Source organism: Dermacentor albipictus, chromosome 1 (assembly GCF_038994185.2).
Source record: "Dermacentor albipictus isolate Rhodes 1998 colony chromosome 1, USDA_Dalb.pri_finalv2, whole genome shotgun sequence".
In the NCBI taxonomy this organism is placed as follows: domain Eukaryota; kingdom Metazoa; phylum Arthropoda; class Arachnida; order Ixodida; family Ixodidae; genus Dermacentor; species Dermacentor albipictus.
The window spans coordinates 279,129,501-279,145,710 of record NC_091821.1 but is presented as its reverse complement, the minus strand read 5'-3'; the positions used below and the strand labels follow the sequence as shown (position 1 = coordinate 279,145,710).

Below are 16,210 nucleotides of genomic sequence, written 5' to 3'. Positions count from 1 at the left end.
CGGGCGGATTATGCCTAACTGCAGCATGTGATCAAATTCTCTGCGAGCTGTGGCGAGGCGGTCTCCAGCAAGACGTCGTGGCTTGCAGAACGCTGGAGGACCCGTGGTGACGATGTGGTGCGTCACAGTGTGCCGCACTGGAAGTTCCACATTGGTAGGTTTGGTAAGTTCAGGAAATTCACTGAGGATAGAGGCAAATTCTGATGATGGCGAATGCGGAGCTGGTTGCGTAGAGGCGGACAGCGGTGCGAGGATACCTTGCACGGAGAGGCTGGTCGTACAGTCCACAAGTTGACGGGAGCGGAGATTCACGTTCAAACCGAAATGGGTAAGAAAGTCCGCACCTAATATGGCGAAGCGCACGTCGGCGAGGATGAAAATCCACCGAAATATGCGACGCAGGCCCAGGTCAATGGTGAGGGAGCGTTGGCCATATGTTGCGATTGAGGATGTATTTACAGCTTGCAAAGGCGCAGTCCTCGGACAACGGTGTCGGTCCTGGCGAGAGGCAGGAATGACGCTTACCTCTACACCAGTGTCCACAAGAAAGCGATGGCCTGCGATCCTGTCTGTGATGTAGAATAGGCGGCTTCCCGTAGCGGTTGAGTCACGCGCCGCCATTAGTGACTCGCTTCCATGTTTCCCTGCCAGCGACAAGGCTGTCCACAATTTGCAGCGCTGGCGCCGAACCTGGTGTGGTACCAGCAGAAGCCGTCAGAAGTGTGTCTTGGGTGGCAACGGGAACGCGAACGTGAGCCACCCCTAGCCAGTGGAGAGCGACGAGGCGTGTCCATCTGCATTGCTGCCATGGGGTCCATCAGCCTGTCAATTTTCTCCTCGAGGCGAGATTGCCGGGCCTCGAGGTCTGATGTGACAGTGGTCGAGGACACCGCGAAGCTTGCGCCGGAGTAGTCGTTCACGCGGTCCGCGAGCTCTGCCAGTTTGTAAAGAGGCATATCTTCCGCAGCTGCCAAAACAACGACAAGTGTCTGAGGCAAGCGTTGCAGAAACAGCTCGCGCACTAGTGGACTCTCGGAGTCTTGAGTACGGTCGCCGAGTAGCTGTGACATCCGATGTAATAGCTGCGACGGTCGGCGATCGCCGAGTTCTTCCGCGTTGAGGAGTTGCTGCAAGCGGCTTCTCTCGGACACGGTTTTACGTGTGAGCACTATGGCCTTGAAATGGTCGTAGGGCGCGGCCGGATGTGGGGCTCTCATGACGTCGTCGAACTCATCAGCTACCTCGGAGGAAAGTGCTGAGACGACATGCAGGTACATCACACGTTGCGTAGTGATGCGCAGCAGATCGAAGAGGGCTTCTACTTGCGTGAACCACACGGCGGGATTCTTCGGCCAAAACGGCGGTAGCTGGGCATAGGAAATGGCGTCCATGGCAACGCTGGGGGCAGGGATGTCGCCTGGCACTTTTGATTGGGGCTGAGGAGCCGGGGGGTCGTTGCTGACTACCGTAGTGTTCATTTCGTCTTCCATTGCGTGAGCTTGCTACGTCCGGGTCACCAAGCTATAGGGGCGCGAAATGCGTCCGCTATAGACAGACGCGCGCAGAGAGAAGAGAACGAACTTTGAGAGCGACCGGCGAGCAGCCGAGCGGCGGTGAAAACTGAAACTTTATTGTACGTGACTTCCACGCCGAGGAGGCCGGCGCCGCGAACGTAAACATCTGCTCGTTGTGCAGACGGCGGCGGCGGCGGCGGCGGAATCGGATCCACTACAACCGGAATCTTGGAAGAACGCTAACATATTCCTAATCCATAAGAAAGGGGACGCCAAAGACTTGAAAAATTATAGACCGATCAGCTTACTGTCCGTTGCCTACAAAGTATTTACTAAGGTAATCGCAAATAGAATCAGGAACACCTTAGACTTCTGTCAACCAAAGGCCCAGGCAGGATTCCGTAAAGGCTACTCAACAATAGACCATATTCACACTATCAATCAAGTGATAGAGAAATGTGCAGAATATAACCAACCCTTATATATAGCTTTCATTGATTACGAGAAAGCGTTTGATTCATTCGAAACCTCAGCAGTCATGGAGGCATTACGGAATCAGGGTGTAGATGAGCCATATGTAAAAATACTGTAAACATTGTATATTGTATTATACTTGATTTTCTATCATTCTGTGCTTATTGTCTCACTCTAACCTGTCCTATACACCATGTATTTATATTTAATCTGTATTACTGAAGTTTTCCATTTTTCTTTGTATAGTTATATTTTTACCACATTATGCTTTTTTGTGTCGCTCTCGAGTTATTTTTACGTTGTACTATGCATTGTCATCTGATTAGTATTCGTGTTTCCTTTCTCCTTTCTTGCATACTTATCTGTATTTATTAGCCCCTCCCCTCTGTAATGCTTCATTGTAAGCCCTGAGGGTACTATAAATAAATAAATAAATAAGTACTGTAAGATATCTATAGCGGCTCCACAGCCACCGTAGTCCTCCACAAAGAAAGCAACAAAATCCCAATAAAGAAAGGCGTCAGACAGGGAGATACGATCTTTCCAATGCTATTCACAGCATGTTTACAGAAGGTATTCAGAGACCTGGAGTGGGAAGAATTGCGGATAAAAGTTGATGGAGAATACCTTAGCAACTTGCGATTCGCTGATGTTATTGCCTTGCTTAGTAACTCAGGAGACCAATTGCAATGCATGCTCACTGACCTGGAGAGGCAAAGCAGAAGGGTGGGTCTGAAAATTAATCTTCAGAAAACTAAAGTGATGTTTAACAGTCTCGGAAGAGAACAGCAGTTTACGATAGCTAGCGAGGCACTACTGGAAGTGGTAAGGGAATACATCTACTTAGGGCAGGTAGTGACCACGGATCCGGATCATGAGGCTGAAATAACCAGAAGAATAAGAGTGGGCTGGGGTGCGTTTGGCAGGCATTCTCAAATCATGAACAGCAGGTTGCCACTATCCCTCAAAATGAAACTGTATAACAGCTGTGTGTTACCAGTACTCACGTATGGAGCAGAAACCTGGAGGCTTACAAAAAGGGTTCTGCTGAAATTGAGGACGACGCAATGAGCTATGGAAAGAATGATGGGTGTAACGTTAAGGGATAAGAAAATATCAGACTGGGTGAGGCAACGAACGCGGGTAAATGACATCTTAGTTGAAATCAAGAAAAAGAAATGGGCATGGGCCGGACATGTAATGAGGAGGGAAGATGAGCGATGTTCACGGACGGACACAATGGTCACGGGTTACGGACTGGATTCCAAGGGAAGCGAAGCGTAGCAGGGGGCGGCAGAAAGTTAGGTGGGCGGCTGACATTAAGACGTTTGCAGGGACAACGTGGCCAGAATTAGTACATGACCGGGGTAGTTGGAGAAGTATGGGAGAGGCCTTTGCCCTGCACTGGGCACAACTAGGCTGATGATGACAGCCACGTCACATCAACTTAATACAACTCATCACTCCTCTACGAGCTCATTAACACTGGCATGGCGCTCTTTGGACATATCTGGCCCTTGCACCACTAAACAACACACATTCAAAGCACTTCAACCAACCAAAATTATACCGAAGCCTCCTCCCTCCCTACGTCGTCCATCAGAATTCTGTTATGGTTCTGGCTTATAAAGCCCTCGAATGTAAATTGTGTAAGGAGTCGAGCTGCTGCGGTATATATGAACAGATGTTTTCCATGTGAGTAGGTAATCAGAGTAGCTAAAACAAGGAATGGTCTGGTATTGCAATCAGTTGGCTCTGTACATATTATGAGCAACATGCATACATATACGGGTTTTCTGGACAACAGAGTTCAGTTCGCGTTAGTGCCACCATGTGGCGTACTGACCTTCAACTTTTCGAACTTCCCGAGCTGACGTATGAAGACATCAAAGAAACAAAAATAAAATAATTAAAAGCTATCCCTGCGCACTGAACTTTCTACACAGCTTGTGAGGCCGGTGTTTTCAGTGTTCTTGATAAAGAACAGCCGTTCGTAGGCTAGAAATGACTTATAATCATAATGGTGTTTAATCACAATGGGGCTAACCCAGTCATGATTGATTCCGGGTTTTTCGAAGGCTTGCCGAAGTACAGCCACGGGCAATTAGAGCGCAGCTATTAGGCACCCGGTCGTGTGGCGACCGTCGGCGTCGGCCTCGGCGTTGGCGTAACAGAGTGAACGAACAAAGCGAAAGATGAAAGCGAACACAGAGCACAATGGGGGGATGAAACACGCGAGCAAGAAAACAGAGAGGAGTGTGCAGCGTAACCAGGAGGCGGAATGCGGAGGAGGCTTTGGCGAAAAGGGTGAGGATGAAAGCGTAGTGCCGGCACGACCAGGCATGCGGCCAGCGCCGAAAAAAAGCGCTGGCGTGGGCTTCGGACCCACGCCAGTGGTGTTACTTACGGGGGTACGCCACCGCAACTATGCTGGTCACGAGAATGCCCTTCTTCGGGCAGGCCGCCCTATTATGGATCGCCACATCAACGCCGTTGTGCTATCAAGGCAGCTGTTGCGACCTAGACTATCACTGGGACGTTTGGCGACAAACCGACAGCGCATTCAACGCAAGAAACGCCGTGCCATACCCGCTGCCTCCAACTCCGGACATTTTCCATTTCTGGAAACCAAGTGCCAAGCTCTGGGCAGCCGTTTCGGATGGGCTGCAAATACCGCCACCATGCTGCAATCACTCGGGGCACGCCACCGCAACTATGCTAGTCACGCGAATGCCATTTTTCATGCAGGTAGGTTACTTGCCGAATACTAATTGCATTCTCTTTGATAATGCATCTCTGCTTGTGGTGTCGTGCCCCACTGACGCCCTTGATTGCTTTCGAAGAACATTGTTCATATCTTTTCACCAATGTATCAACGCCTACGTCGTTTGCCTTCTGTTAGTGTTCGCTGGGGACGTCCAATTAAACTCAGAACCCCATGGGAATAGGAAACCTCAGGCGTCTCTTGAATCCATCGCTATGACCATATCCCGCATTGAATGATCTCAGAATTCTGTGTTAAGTGAACTAGCGCTGATTCGCGCTGCTCATTCGAAGGTGGAGGATTACATTTTAAGCCTCTCGTTGCGAGTCGACGCTATAGAAAAATTGCGGCAACATATAAGTTAAGTAGCGCAACCTCTGTAGCCGATCCGAATATGGCTAAACTTTCCTTAGATATTAAACAACTTTCGAAGAAATGCGACGGCGCCGAGATATGTCTCCGACGTTCAAACTTACTGTTTTTGGGATCACCGATAAGAAAGATGAAACGTGATCGCAGTCTGATTCACGTATCATCTTATTCTGCTTCCAGGAGCTCGATGTCACCATTGATAGTAATGATATTGAACGTGTCCACAGACTTCGCCGCTTCCAGCCACGAAAGTACCGCCCGATAATTGTAAAATTCATGAGATTCAAAGACAAAGTGCAAATTCTGTCTGCCAGCTGAAAGCTAAACGACCCGTCATTTTCAGTCCGTGAAGGTTATTCTGCGCGTGTGCTCAAGCCAAGGAAGATACTTTTTTCGTATGGTCAGCAAAGTACTGCTTTTTTAAAAATTCGGTTTGAGAAGCTTATTATGAACAACAAACAAATTGTGTACGATGCTGGAATTGGTTCTGTGCTCGAGCTAAGTTTATAGCGCTCACCGCATGCACCTTAGTCTTTGGTGCACCAACCTTTGGGAACTCCCAAGAGTGCCAACCCTGCCCCAAGAATCTCTATCAGTTCTACTTAACAATATCGGAAGCTACTTCCCAGAGAAATACGCAGTTGAAGCTATATTGGATGACAACAGCACCGATATCGCCATCTTTACCAAAACTTGCATCACACCTTATATACAGAATGACGAACATTTGCACGAGCAGCCCTCATTCGCTTTTTTCCGGTGTGACAGATGTGGTCGCCGGGTAGGCAGCGTGGTTGTTCTTGTTAAGGGCAGCCTGGTTTCTTCTCCTGTTGCAATCAATAGTAAAAGTAAAACCTTTTGCGTGAACATTTCATTGAATCATCGCGCCACTATTATCATTGCCTGCTAGCGGCCACCTGATTATGATCGCTCCTTCATTGACGACCTAAGTACCAGTCTATTTGATATCAAAAACCAGTTTACCTGGGCTAACCTCATGATTTCCGGTGATTTTAACTTTCCAGGCATTCATTGGCACAACATAACTGCATCTTCACTTCACTACAGCGATTTTGTGATCTTATTCTTTCTTTCCACCTCGCTCAAACTGTCGGAATACCAACTCGTGGTAGTAACACCCTTGATCTGGTCCTGGTGTCAAATCCTGAGCAAATTCAGTCACTGTCATCCACCAACGGTCTTAGCGATCATATGGTAGTGTTGTTCAACTTCGCTATTTCAATTTCTTCGCGCCAACGTTCAGTAAAGTACATACGCAACTACAGTAAAGCAGAGTTTTTCAATATCAATGAAGAAATGGTCGAATTTCTCCAACACTGTGAACAATCAGCTCCTAATAGGTCTATTGATGAAAACTAACTTTCCTATAAAGAAAAAATTATCACTGTAATAGAATCATATGTACCCGTCCTTTGCATTCGTGGTGATGCCGGGAAAACAGCGTTTACAATTTCAATAAGAAAATTATGTAACAAGAAAACGCGGTTGTTCAGGGAAGCCAAAACCTCCAATTCAGCACTAAAATGGGAAAAGTATTTCGAGTGTCGGCATAATTATACGAAGTTGCTGAGGAGCACGAAACGACACTTCTAAACAATGACTTACTTGACATTTTCAGAAATAACCCAAAATGTTTCGCACTTTGTTAAGACCCAACCGTAGCGGCTCGCATAACACCTCTTTGTTATATCAGGATGGTTCTGTCGTTCCGACGTTTGGAATGCGTACTTCACGTCCGTTTTCACCCGGGAGCAGCTGCTAATATTGCTATACCGCTCAGCTCAAGTTTTCCTCAAATATACCACCATTTAATATCTCGGCAGAAGGAATCTGTAAAATAATTGATAATTTAATTATCCAGTGCCCCTCCCCCCCCCCCTGGGCCTGACAATATATCTTCTAAAATCCTTAAAGGCACAAAAGTAATATCCAGTCACCTACTACAAATAATTTGTTGCCTGTCTTGGCATTTTTCTTATTTACGTGAGAACCAATTCTGCCGCCCATGAGATCATCACGACGCTGGTATAATTGTCACAGTGTCACGAAGCAATTGATACTTTTTTGACTTGGAGAAGTTTGATGGGGATATGTGAATATTCTCAGTGCGTGCTATAGTAAACAAATGATTGGCTCAAGATAGCATTTCATGATGTTAATGATACTGAAGATTTATTGGCATGCGCTTGAAACAGGGCGGTGACAAACGGTCCCCTAACCTGCTTGAGTTAACCAGGTATAATATACATGCTTTTAATTCTAGCACCTTTCTGTACATCTCCTTCATCTTTTCTCTCTTCCTCAAACTCTCTATCTTGTACTGTTAGCTATACCTGTGACGGATGCGGTCGTATGAATCACTCCTCTGCTTTTTTTTCACCAATGCTCTAAAGGTCTCTTGTATCTCGATGGCTGTGCGGTTGATGCTTCTCTCAATATCATATCCAAGCGCTTCTGGAAGGTGTACAATACCTCCGGGCCTCACTGGGGTAATACCTTTTAATTGCATTAGGATGTGCTGAGTAATCTATGGACATTGGCTGTAGCAGGCACATGCCTCATCCTGTTGCGATATTTACTCCGCTATGTTTTTGTCCTTAGGCAATCAGCACGAACCTCAAATAACAAAGCACTGCCCTTTGTATTATTGTACCGACTTTGCCTACTGCTATTTTTCTTCGCGTTCATGTACATCTCCCTTATCTTTTTTGTCTCTATTATTTGCGTCCAATTCACGGTCTCTGTTTCTTTTCCTTTTCGATGCCTCCTGGTGGTCTATTTACTATTTCAATTGCCCTGTACTTGGTTGCCGACTTCCTTGACCTCTTCCTCCATTGCGTGTCCGCGCTTTTCAGGTACAGATACTTGTGCACTTTAGTCGCCCTTTTATTTTCGTGCATGTTCTTCAGCCTTTCTTCAAACCTAATTTTCTCTGCGCCTCTGACATCAAAAGAGGCCCATCCCATGTCGGTCTGCATTGCCTAATTTTGGGTTTTATCGCGGGCTGCCAAAGCCAACTTGCCTACCAATCTTTCGTTAAATTAGAAACCTGACAAGGTATCCGATATTAAGCACATAGTGGCATTTGCGAACGTTAGTGCTGGCACCATGACTCGTCTCCGGATTCCACGTGCCACCTGTTATTTATTGTGGCCCCAAATGCTCTACGTTCTATTATTGCTGCATACCGCTTACCCTTTATTTTCACATTATCTTGGTGGGTGCTTGAGTAAGTATTTCCTTCGTTTATGTATAAGCCGAGGTAACTTTATTGCTTGACTGTGGGCATCACTTGCTGTCGAATTGATACCACGTAATTACTCGTCTCTTCATTAAAGGTTATAATTTCCTATTTCTATGTGCTAAATTTAAGGCCTAGATTTGTCACTGCATTGCCGCACATATTCGCTATTCTCTGTAAATATCTTGCATTGTCCCCTAGTGCCGCTACGTCATCCACATACATCAGTCCAAGGACGTTCTGTTGCACTCTTTGCTCTCCATTATGGTTTACCCTTGCTTCAGTGCTTGGGTAATTTCGACCACTTACATGCTCAGCTTTCCCACGGAATTTGTGCTCGGTTGTTTCTACTTATCTCCCTCAACGGCTCCACGAAATCATCGTCTATGCGCTCGTGCTTGAGAATATCCGTAACAATTCCCTGTCTACGTTGTCGTGGGCCTCCTTAATATCTGGAAATGTTATCTATATAGGTCTATTCTGAGCTAGTGAAATCTCTGGGCACTGTGTTAGTACGAGCATTTTTTCTATTAAGTGTCAGCCTGTATGTGTATCCCAAGCGCCTGCAAACAGCAGCATAAGTAGCTATGCACAATTTCGAAGTAAAGCACTCGCAAGGTGAAAATGTTGAAGCATTCGCGGGCCTTTAGTTAAATGTGACATCCATAAGCTAGCTTTTTACACACAATTTGAATTTGAGATTTTAAGTGAATATCTGTTTGAACCACACGCTCATAACACGTCACACTTAGCAATTGCGCACCATTCAGACTGTAGGAGTTGAGGACGACGTCGGGATGGAAACACTTGGGAGGTTTATTTACATTATGTACAGTGAGAGTCAATTAACAGTCGTAGAGTTTTTACGGGTCGGGAGCAACTCGGACGCTGCGGCCCGTCGCAAGAAGTTCGAGAGAGATGAATCAAGGGATGCTCTAGGAATCTCCTTCTGCTGCTCCCGGTCTGCGTCCTTTAAGCCCTTCGGCCCCTCGAAGACACGTCACGTTCGGCCATTGGGAGAGCCCGCTCAGGTTACGCCATTTTCAGCCAATCGGCGAGCCCGCTCGGGTGCCGTCATTTTCGGCCAATGATAGGCGCCCGTGCGATAGAGTCACACCCGGCGAAGAGAGTCGCTGCTCGTGTGTTTGTCCGAAGGCTTTCTTCTCCCTGCGGTCTTGCCTTGCTGACTTGCAATGAGCCGTCACCATAGAGGGAAGGGGGCGACGCCGCCACGTTGTCACGGCGCATTATAGCCGTCATGTTGTCACGACGCATTACGACCTTCTTGCTTCGGGACCCACTTTACCCGCCACAGTGCCAGGTTCTCGCTTTACTTTCGGGAAGAGCCAAGCAGTGAATAACTCCACCGGCTGCACACGAAGTGGGGTGCGCCAACTTGTTTGCACGTGTCGTGCCTCAGGAATGTGGCATCCGTGCTTCTGCGCTCCTTAATTAGCCATAGTGCGTTTTGATGTGGTCTGGGGAACTCGATGTAGGCTCAGGAAACGGCCCCGTATCTAACAAGACACACAACTGAAAATTAATGACAGAAACTTTCTTTCTTGAATGCGAGGCTACAAAATAAGCTTTTTGTAGCTAATAGTGCGGTAACTATTTATATCCCCGGGAAAAATGTTACGAAGCTCCTGATTTATTTTACCGGAAATGTCCTTTATTGTGTCCCTCGAGAAAAAAATGCAGTGCTGTCAGCATGCAATGGGTATGCCTTCGGAATACAGTTAGATGCAAAAAATCAATAACACACAGAGAAAAACAGGGGCCCGCGCAGAGTCCATGTCAGGCGTAAAAATAAAAGCCATTGCTTGCGATTTTCGTGTTTTGAAACAGCCAATCGAAGTAAAGTCAGAATGTGTTCTCATATGTATTGCTTGGCAGATGGGGCAAAAGCTCTTATTCTCGTGAGGTGGCTACGATGGCTTACGCTTGAGTGAGATGTATTCCATTGCACATGTGGGTTGGCGTTTCACATGCGATGCTGCCTCTCGGTGGGCGAAACTGGCCTTGCTCATGTGCGTCAATGTTTTTAGCTAGTTCTTCTGATTGGCACAGTCCTTTGAGTTCGTCTCGATAGTGTGGTCCATCCCAACGATCACAACTCTCAAAGTTCATCCTGACTGCCTGCACAGGAAAAGCATACCGTCTCGCCTGTGCACACAGAATGGCCTAAATTTAAGCACAAATGGCGCGCACGCCTCGCCATCTGACAATGGCGCCCAGCATGCGCTACCCTCCCCCTTGGCGCCCGCTCCTCTCTCGAGGACGTTAACGCGTGCCGTAACCCATCCGGGGGCTCGCATGTTCCGCTGTCTCTCCTTCGTCATCATGCGGTCACCACATCGGAACCATGACATCCTTATAGGGCTGAATTTCACTAATTGAATTCCGTAAAAGTTTTACCACAATAATACAGTTTCGTCCATTTAAAACTTGTAATTTTGTTCTTTTTCAGACAGGATAGAATGTGCCAGAAAGCGGGAATGTATATGAAAACAGACGCAGTTTCCCCCAAAAGCCGAAGCACCGAGTGCGATAGCCAATAAGTAGATAGTTATACGAAGTAAGCATACTAGTTTTATCAGCCGTATAAACTTGTAAACATTACCTTACGAACTAAACAATCTTATAATGTATTTCTTTCCGCGTCCTCGTTCAGTTGCGCTTACACATTCTATCATGGATCCAAATGACTAGCCCGCCAACGTGTTTCAACTAAATTAACAAGCATGGTGTCACGCGCGCACAGGTAAACATGAACACATCTCGCTCGATGAGCGTGCAAATTCGCCCTCAAAATGCTGGAGTGAGAAATCGCGGCAGCAGCAGCGATCGAGTTCACCTTCGCGCATCTGTCGCTTCAAAGAGAACAAAACATCGAAAACACTGCGCATACGGAGCTATCGGTACTATGCTCGCAGACAACTTTCTGCGGATATTAAGAGAAAGCTACCGAGGCAAAGCGAACACAAGTGAGAGCGCGTCTGAAAAGAGTCCCGCGTTTTAATCCGCGTGAGGTTAGGCTGGGGAAGAGAAAGAAAAATTAAATTATGGGGTTTTACGTGCCAAAACCACTTTCTGATTATGAGGCACGCCGTAGTGGAGGACTCCGGAAATTTCGACCCCCTGGGGTTCTTTAACGTGCACCTAAATCTAAGCACACGGGTGTTTTCGCATTTCGCCCCCATCGAAATGCGGCCGCCGTGGCCGGGATTTGATCCCGCGAGGAAGAGAAAGCATAAGTACCTTATCAGCAACTGTTAAATAAAACAGAACAAACCATTGAGTGTAAAAGTTAACTTATTTTGCGGCTTTTTCCTTCCGCGTTTGAGGAAACGCAAAACCGTCCCACATGGAAGCTGCGTCGATTCAGCATCTGGGCGGAGCAACCAAAACACTGTCGGTGCTGCCGGACGACTGGGCGCGTTGACACATGCAGGCCCGCTCCCGTAGCTTTCCCTTCATAGCCGCAGAAAGTTGTCCGTCAATATACGCGCACACTGCAGACGTTGCACATCACTTTCCAGATACGCCGCCAGAGAGGAGCGCCCTGTCACCCCAATGCCTCGCGCGCGACAGGAGAGCGCGTACTTCGGGCCCGCATTCCTCACTCGCACACGCTAGAATGAGCCGCTTTCGCCGGCTGACCCTCGCACGCTTTCACTTGCACGCACAGCATACGGCGGGCGGCGACGATCTTGTCGTCCTTGGACTTCATACAGAACCGCACGGCGACGCCGTCGGTAGAAATGCGCCTGAAATGACAATTGCTATCGCAGAACAGATTTCCGTGGAACGCCCCCCCCCCCCCCTATACAAAATGTAAGCGCTAAAACCAATCATTATATATGCGCGCAGCGAGTTTGTGACGCTAGATTAGTTGCTGGTGTATATCATCATCATCATCATCAGCCTGGTTGCTCCCACTGCAGGGCAAAGGCCTCTCCCATGCTTCTCCATCAACCCCGGTCATGTACTAAATGTGGCCATGCCGTGCCTGCAAACTTCTTAATTTCATCCGCCCACCTAACTTTCTCCCGCCCCCTGCTACGCTTCCCTTCCCTTGGTATCCAGTCCGTAACCCTTAATGACCATCGGTTATCTTCCCTCCTCATTACATGTCCTGCCCATGCTCATTTCTTTTTCTTGATTTCAACTAAGATGTCATTAACTTGCGTTTGTTCCCTCACCCAATCGGCTCTTTTCTTATCCCTTAACGTTACACCTATCATTCTTCTTTCCATAGCTCGTTGTGTCGTCCTCAATTTGAGTAGAACCCTTTTCGTAAGCCTCCAGGTTTCTGCCCCGTAGGTGAGTACTGGTAAGACACAGCTATTATATACTTTTCTCTTGAGGGATAATGGCAACCTGCTGTTCATGATTTGGGAATGCCTGCTAAACGCACCCCAGCCCATTCTTATTCTTCTGATTATTTCCGTCTCATGATCCGGATCCGTGGTCACTACCTGCCCTAGGTAGATGTATTCCCTTACGACTTCCAGTGCCTCGCTGCCTATTGTAAATTGCTGTTCTCTCCCGAGACTGTTAAGCATTACTTTAGTTTTCTGCAGATTAATTTTTAGACCCATTCTTCTGCTTTGCCTCTCCAGGTCAGTGAGCATGCAATGCAATTGGTCCCCTGAGTTACTAAGCAAGGCAATATCATCAGCGAATCGCAAGTTACTAAGGTATTCTCCATTAACTTTTATCCCCAATTCTTCCCAATCCAGGTCTCTGAATACCTCCTGTAAACACGCTGTGAATAGCATTGGAGATCGTATCTCCCTGCCTGACGCCTTTCTTTATTGGGATTTTGTTGCTTGCTTTATGGAGGACTACGGTGGCTGTTGAGCCGCTATAGATATCTTCCAGTATTTTTACATATGGCTCATCTACACCCTGATTCCGTAATGCCTCCATGACTGCTGAGGTTTCGACTGAATCAAACGCTTTCTCGTAATCAATGAAAGCTATATAAAAGGGTTGGTTATATTCTGCACATTTCTCTATCACTTGATTGATAGTGTGAATATGGTCTGTTGTTGAGTAGCCTTTACGGAATCCTGCCTGGTCCTTTGGTTGACAGAAGTCTAAGGTGTTCCTGATTCTATTTGCGATTACCTTAGTAAATACTTTGTAGGCAACGGACAGTAAGCTGATCGGTCTATAATTTTTCAAGTCTTTGGCGTCCCCTTTCTTATGGATTAGGAATATGTTAGCGTTCTTCCAAGATTCCGGTACGCTCGAGGTTATGAGGCATTGCGTATACAGGGTGGCCAGTTTCTCTAGAACAATCTGTCCACCATCCTTCAACAAATCTGCTGTTACCTGATCCTCCCCAGCTGCCTTCCCCCTTTGCATATCTCCTAAGGCTTTCTTTACTTCTTCCGGCGTTACCTTCGGGATTTCGAATTCCTCTAGACTATTTTCTCTCCCATTATCGTCGTGGGTGGCACTGGTACTGTATAAGTCTGTATAGAACTCCTCAGCCACTTGAACTAGCTCATTTATCTTAGTAACGATATTGGCGGCTTTGTCTCTTAGCGCATACAAGTGATTCTTGATTATTCCTAGTATCTTCTTGACTGCTTTTAGGCTTCCTCCGTTCCTGAGAGCATGTTGAATTCTATCCATATTATAGTTCCTTATGTCAGCTGTCTTACGCTTGTCGATTAACTTAGAAAGTTCTGCAAGTTCTGTTCTAGCAGTAGGGTTAGAGGCTTTCATACATTGGCGTTTCTTGATCAGATCTTTCATCTCTTGCGATAGCTTGCTGGTATCCTGTCTAACGGAGTTACCACCGACTTCTATTGCACACTCCATAATGATGCCCTTAAGATTGTCGTTTATTGCTTCAACACTAAGGACCTCTTCCTGAGTGAAAGCCGAATACCTGTTCTGTAGTTTGATCCGGAATTCCTCTATTTTCCCTCTTACTGCTAACTCATTAATCGGCTTCTTATGTACCAGTTTCTTCCGTTCCCTCCTCAGGTCTAGGCTAATTCGAGTTCTTACCATCTTATGGTCACTGCAGCGCACCTTGCCGAGCACGTCCACATCTTGTATGATGCCAGGGTTAGCGCAGAGTATGAAGTCTATTCCATTTCTAGTCTCGCCGCTCGGGCTCCTCCACGTCCACTTTCGGCTATCCCGCTTGCGGAAGAAGGTATTCATTATCCTCATATTATTCTGTTCTGCAAACTCTACTAATAACTCTCCCCTGCTATTCCTAGTGCCTATGCCATATTCGCCCACTCCACGTTCTCCAGCCTGCTTCTTGCCTACCTTGGCATTAAAGTCGCCCATTAGTATAGTGTATTTAGTTTTCACTCTACCCATCGCCGATTCCACGTCTTCATTGATGCTTTCGACTTCCTGGTCATCATGATTGGATGTAGGGGCGTAGACCTGTACAATCTTCATTTTGTACCTCTTATTAAGTTTCACAACAAGACCTGCCGCCCTCTCGTTAATGCTTTAGAATTCCTGTATGTTACCAGCTATATTCTTATTAAGCAGGAATCCGACTCCCAGTTCTCTTTTCTCCGCTAAGCCCCGGTAGCACAGGACGTGCCCGCTATTTAGCACTGTATAGGCTTCTTTTGGCCTCCTAACTTCAGTGAGCCCTATTATATCCCATTTACTGCCTTCTAATTTCTCCAATAGCACTGCTAGACTCGCCTCACTAGATAACGTTCTAGCGTTAAACGTTGCCAGCTTCATATTCCAATGGCGGCCTGTCCGGAGCCAGTCATTCTTAGCACCCTCAGCTGCGTCGCAGGTCTGACCGCCGCCGTGGTCAGTTGCGTTGCAGCTGCTGGGGACTGAGGGCCGGGGTTTGATTGTTGTGTTCATAGGAGGTTGTGGCCAAGTACTGCACCAGGGTGGCCAATCCTGCTCTGGTGAGGGAGTGCGTTACCGGTTCTGGTCATCGGGATTCGAACCACGGACCTCTTGCCCGCGAGGCGGGTGTTCTACCGCTACGCCACCGCTGCTCATATATATATATATATATATATATATATATATATATATATATATATATATATATATATATATATATACACCATCGCTGGTGTGTATAAAAGTCATTTTCTTGGCGTTTTGCTGAGCTTCAGAACAGAAAAATGGGGCCAGCTATTCACCGGCTCCTCGCTTGAGATTCTTCCTCATGCAGTGATAATTATATTGCGCAGCGATTAGCCATCACAAGTTAAATTCGACGCCTACAACTTTCAAAGATCCAATGACTGTACCTCAGACAACCTGTATGAAGTTCGGGGACTTGTCTAAAATTTACACCTAGAACAACTGTCCCGTATTTCATATCCGTTAAAAGCTCCTCATTTGCAGCTGAACCGACCACATGAGGACGGAGGCCGCCTGTGTCTGCAAGCTCCATACAGTGACCAAGACCTCGCGGCACTTCCGGTATAACGTGACTGCATCGTCGCCGACTCCGAAAGAAGTAGCGACACGAATCCCTCGGCTTCCCGGCATCTTCAATGTGCTTGCTGTGTACACTGAGAGGCTGTTTGCGTCTCGGACGTCCATTACTGACCTGCTCTCCCTCTTACAAGAAGCCATGTCTCGCGGTGCTGTCGAACGGGAAAGCCAATTCCACGTGTCCACAGCTGCCGCTGTGTTCTCGCCGGCGAAAGATGGGTTCGCGTCGAGACGAATCAACAATTTATGCGACTAGGCTGGCATATTGCCGTCGTGGAGACGCCCGAGCACAACCTGGTTTGCTTGCCGTCGCATATTGCCGCTTTTCTGTGCTTCCCGAGATGAATGATGCCATGATTGAGC

At 47.1% G+C, this 16,210-nt stretch overlaps 1 protein-coding gene across 1 annotated transcript; it reads right to left on the bottom strand.

Annotated features, from left to right (window-relative positions):
* Window positions 1-620: 620 nt before the first annotated feature.
* On the bottom strand, window positions 621-1,070 carry LOC139049548 (uncharacterized). Its single transcript, XM_070525105.1, has one exon. The coding sequence runs from the start codon at window positions 1,068-1,070 to the stop codon at window positions 621-623; it is 450 nt and encodes a 149-aa protein (XP_070381206.1).
* Between the last annotated feature and the right edge of the window lie 15,140 nt (window positions 1,071-16,210).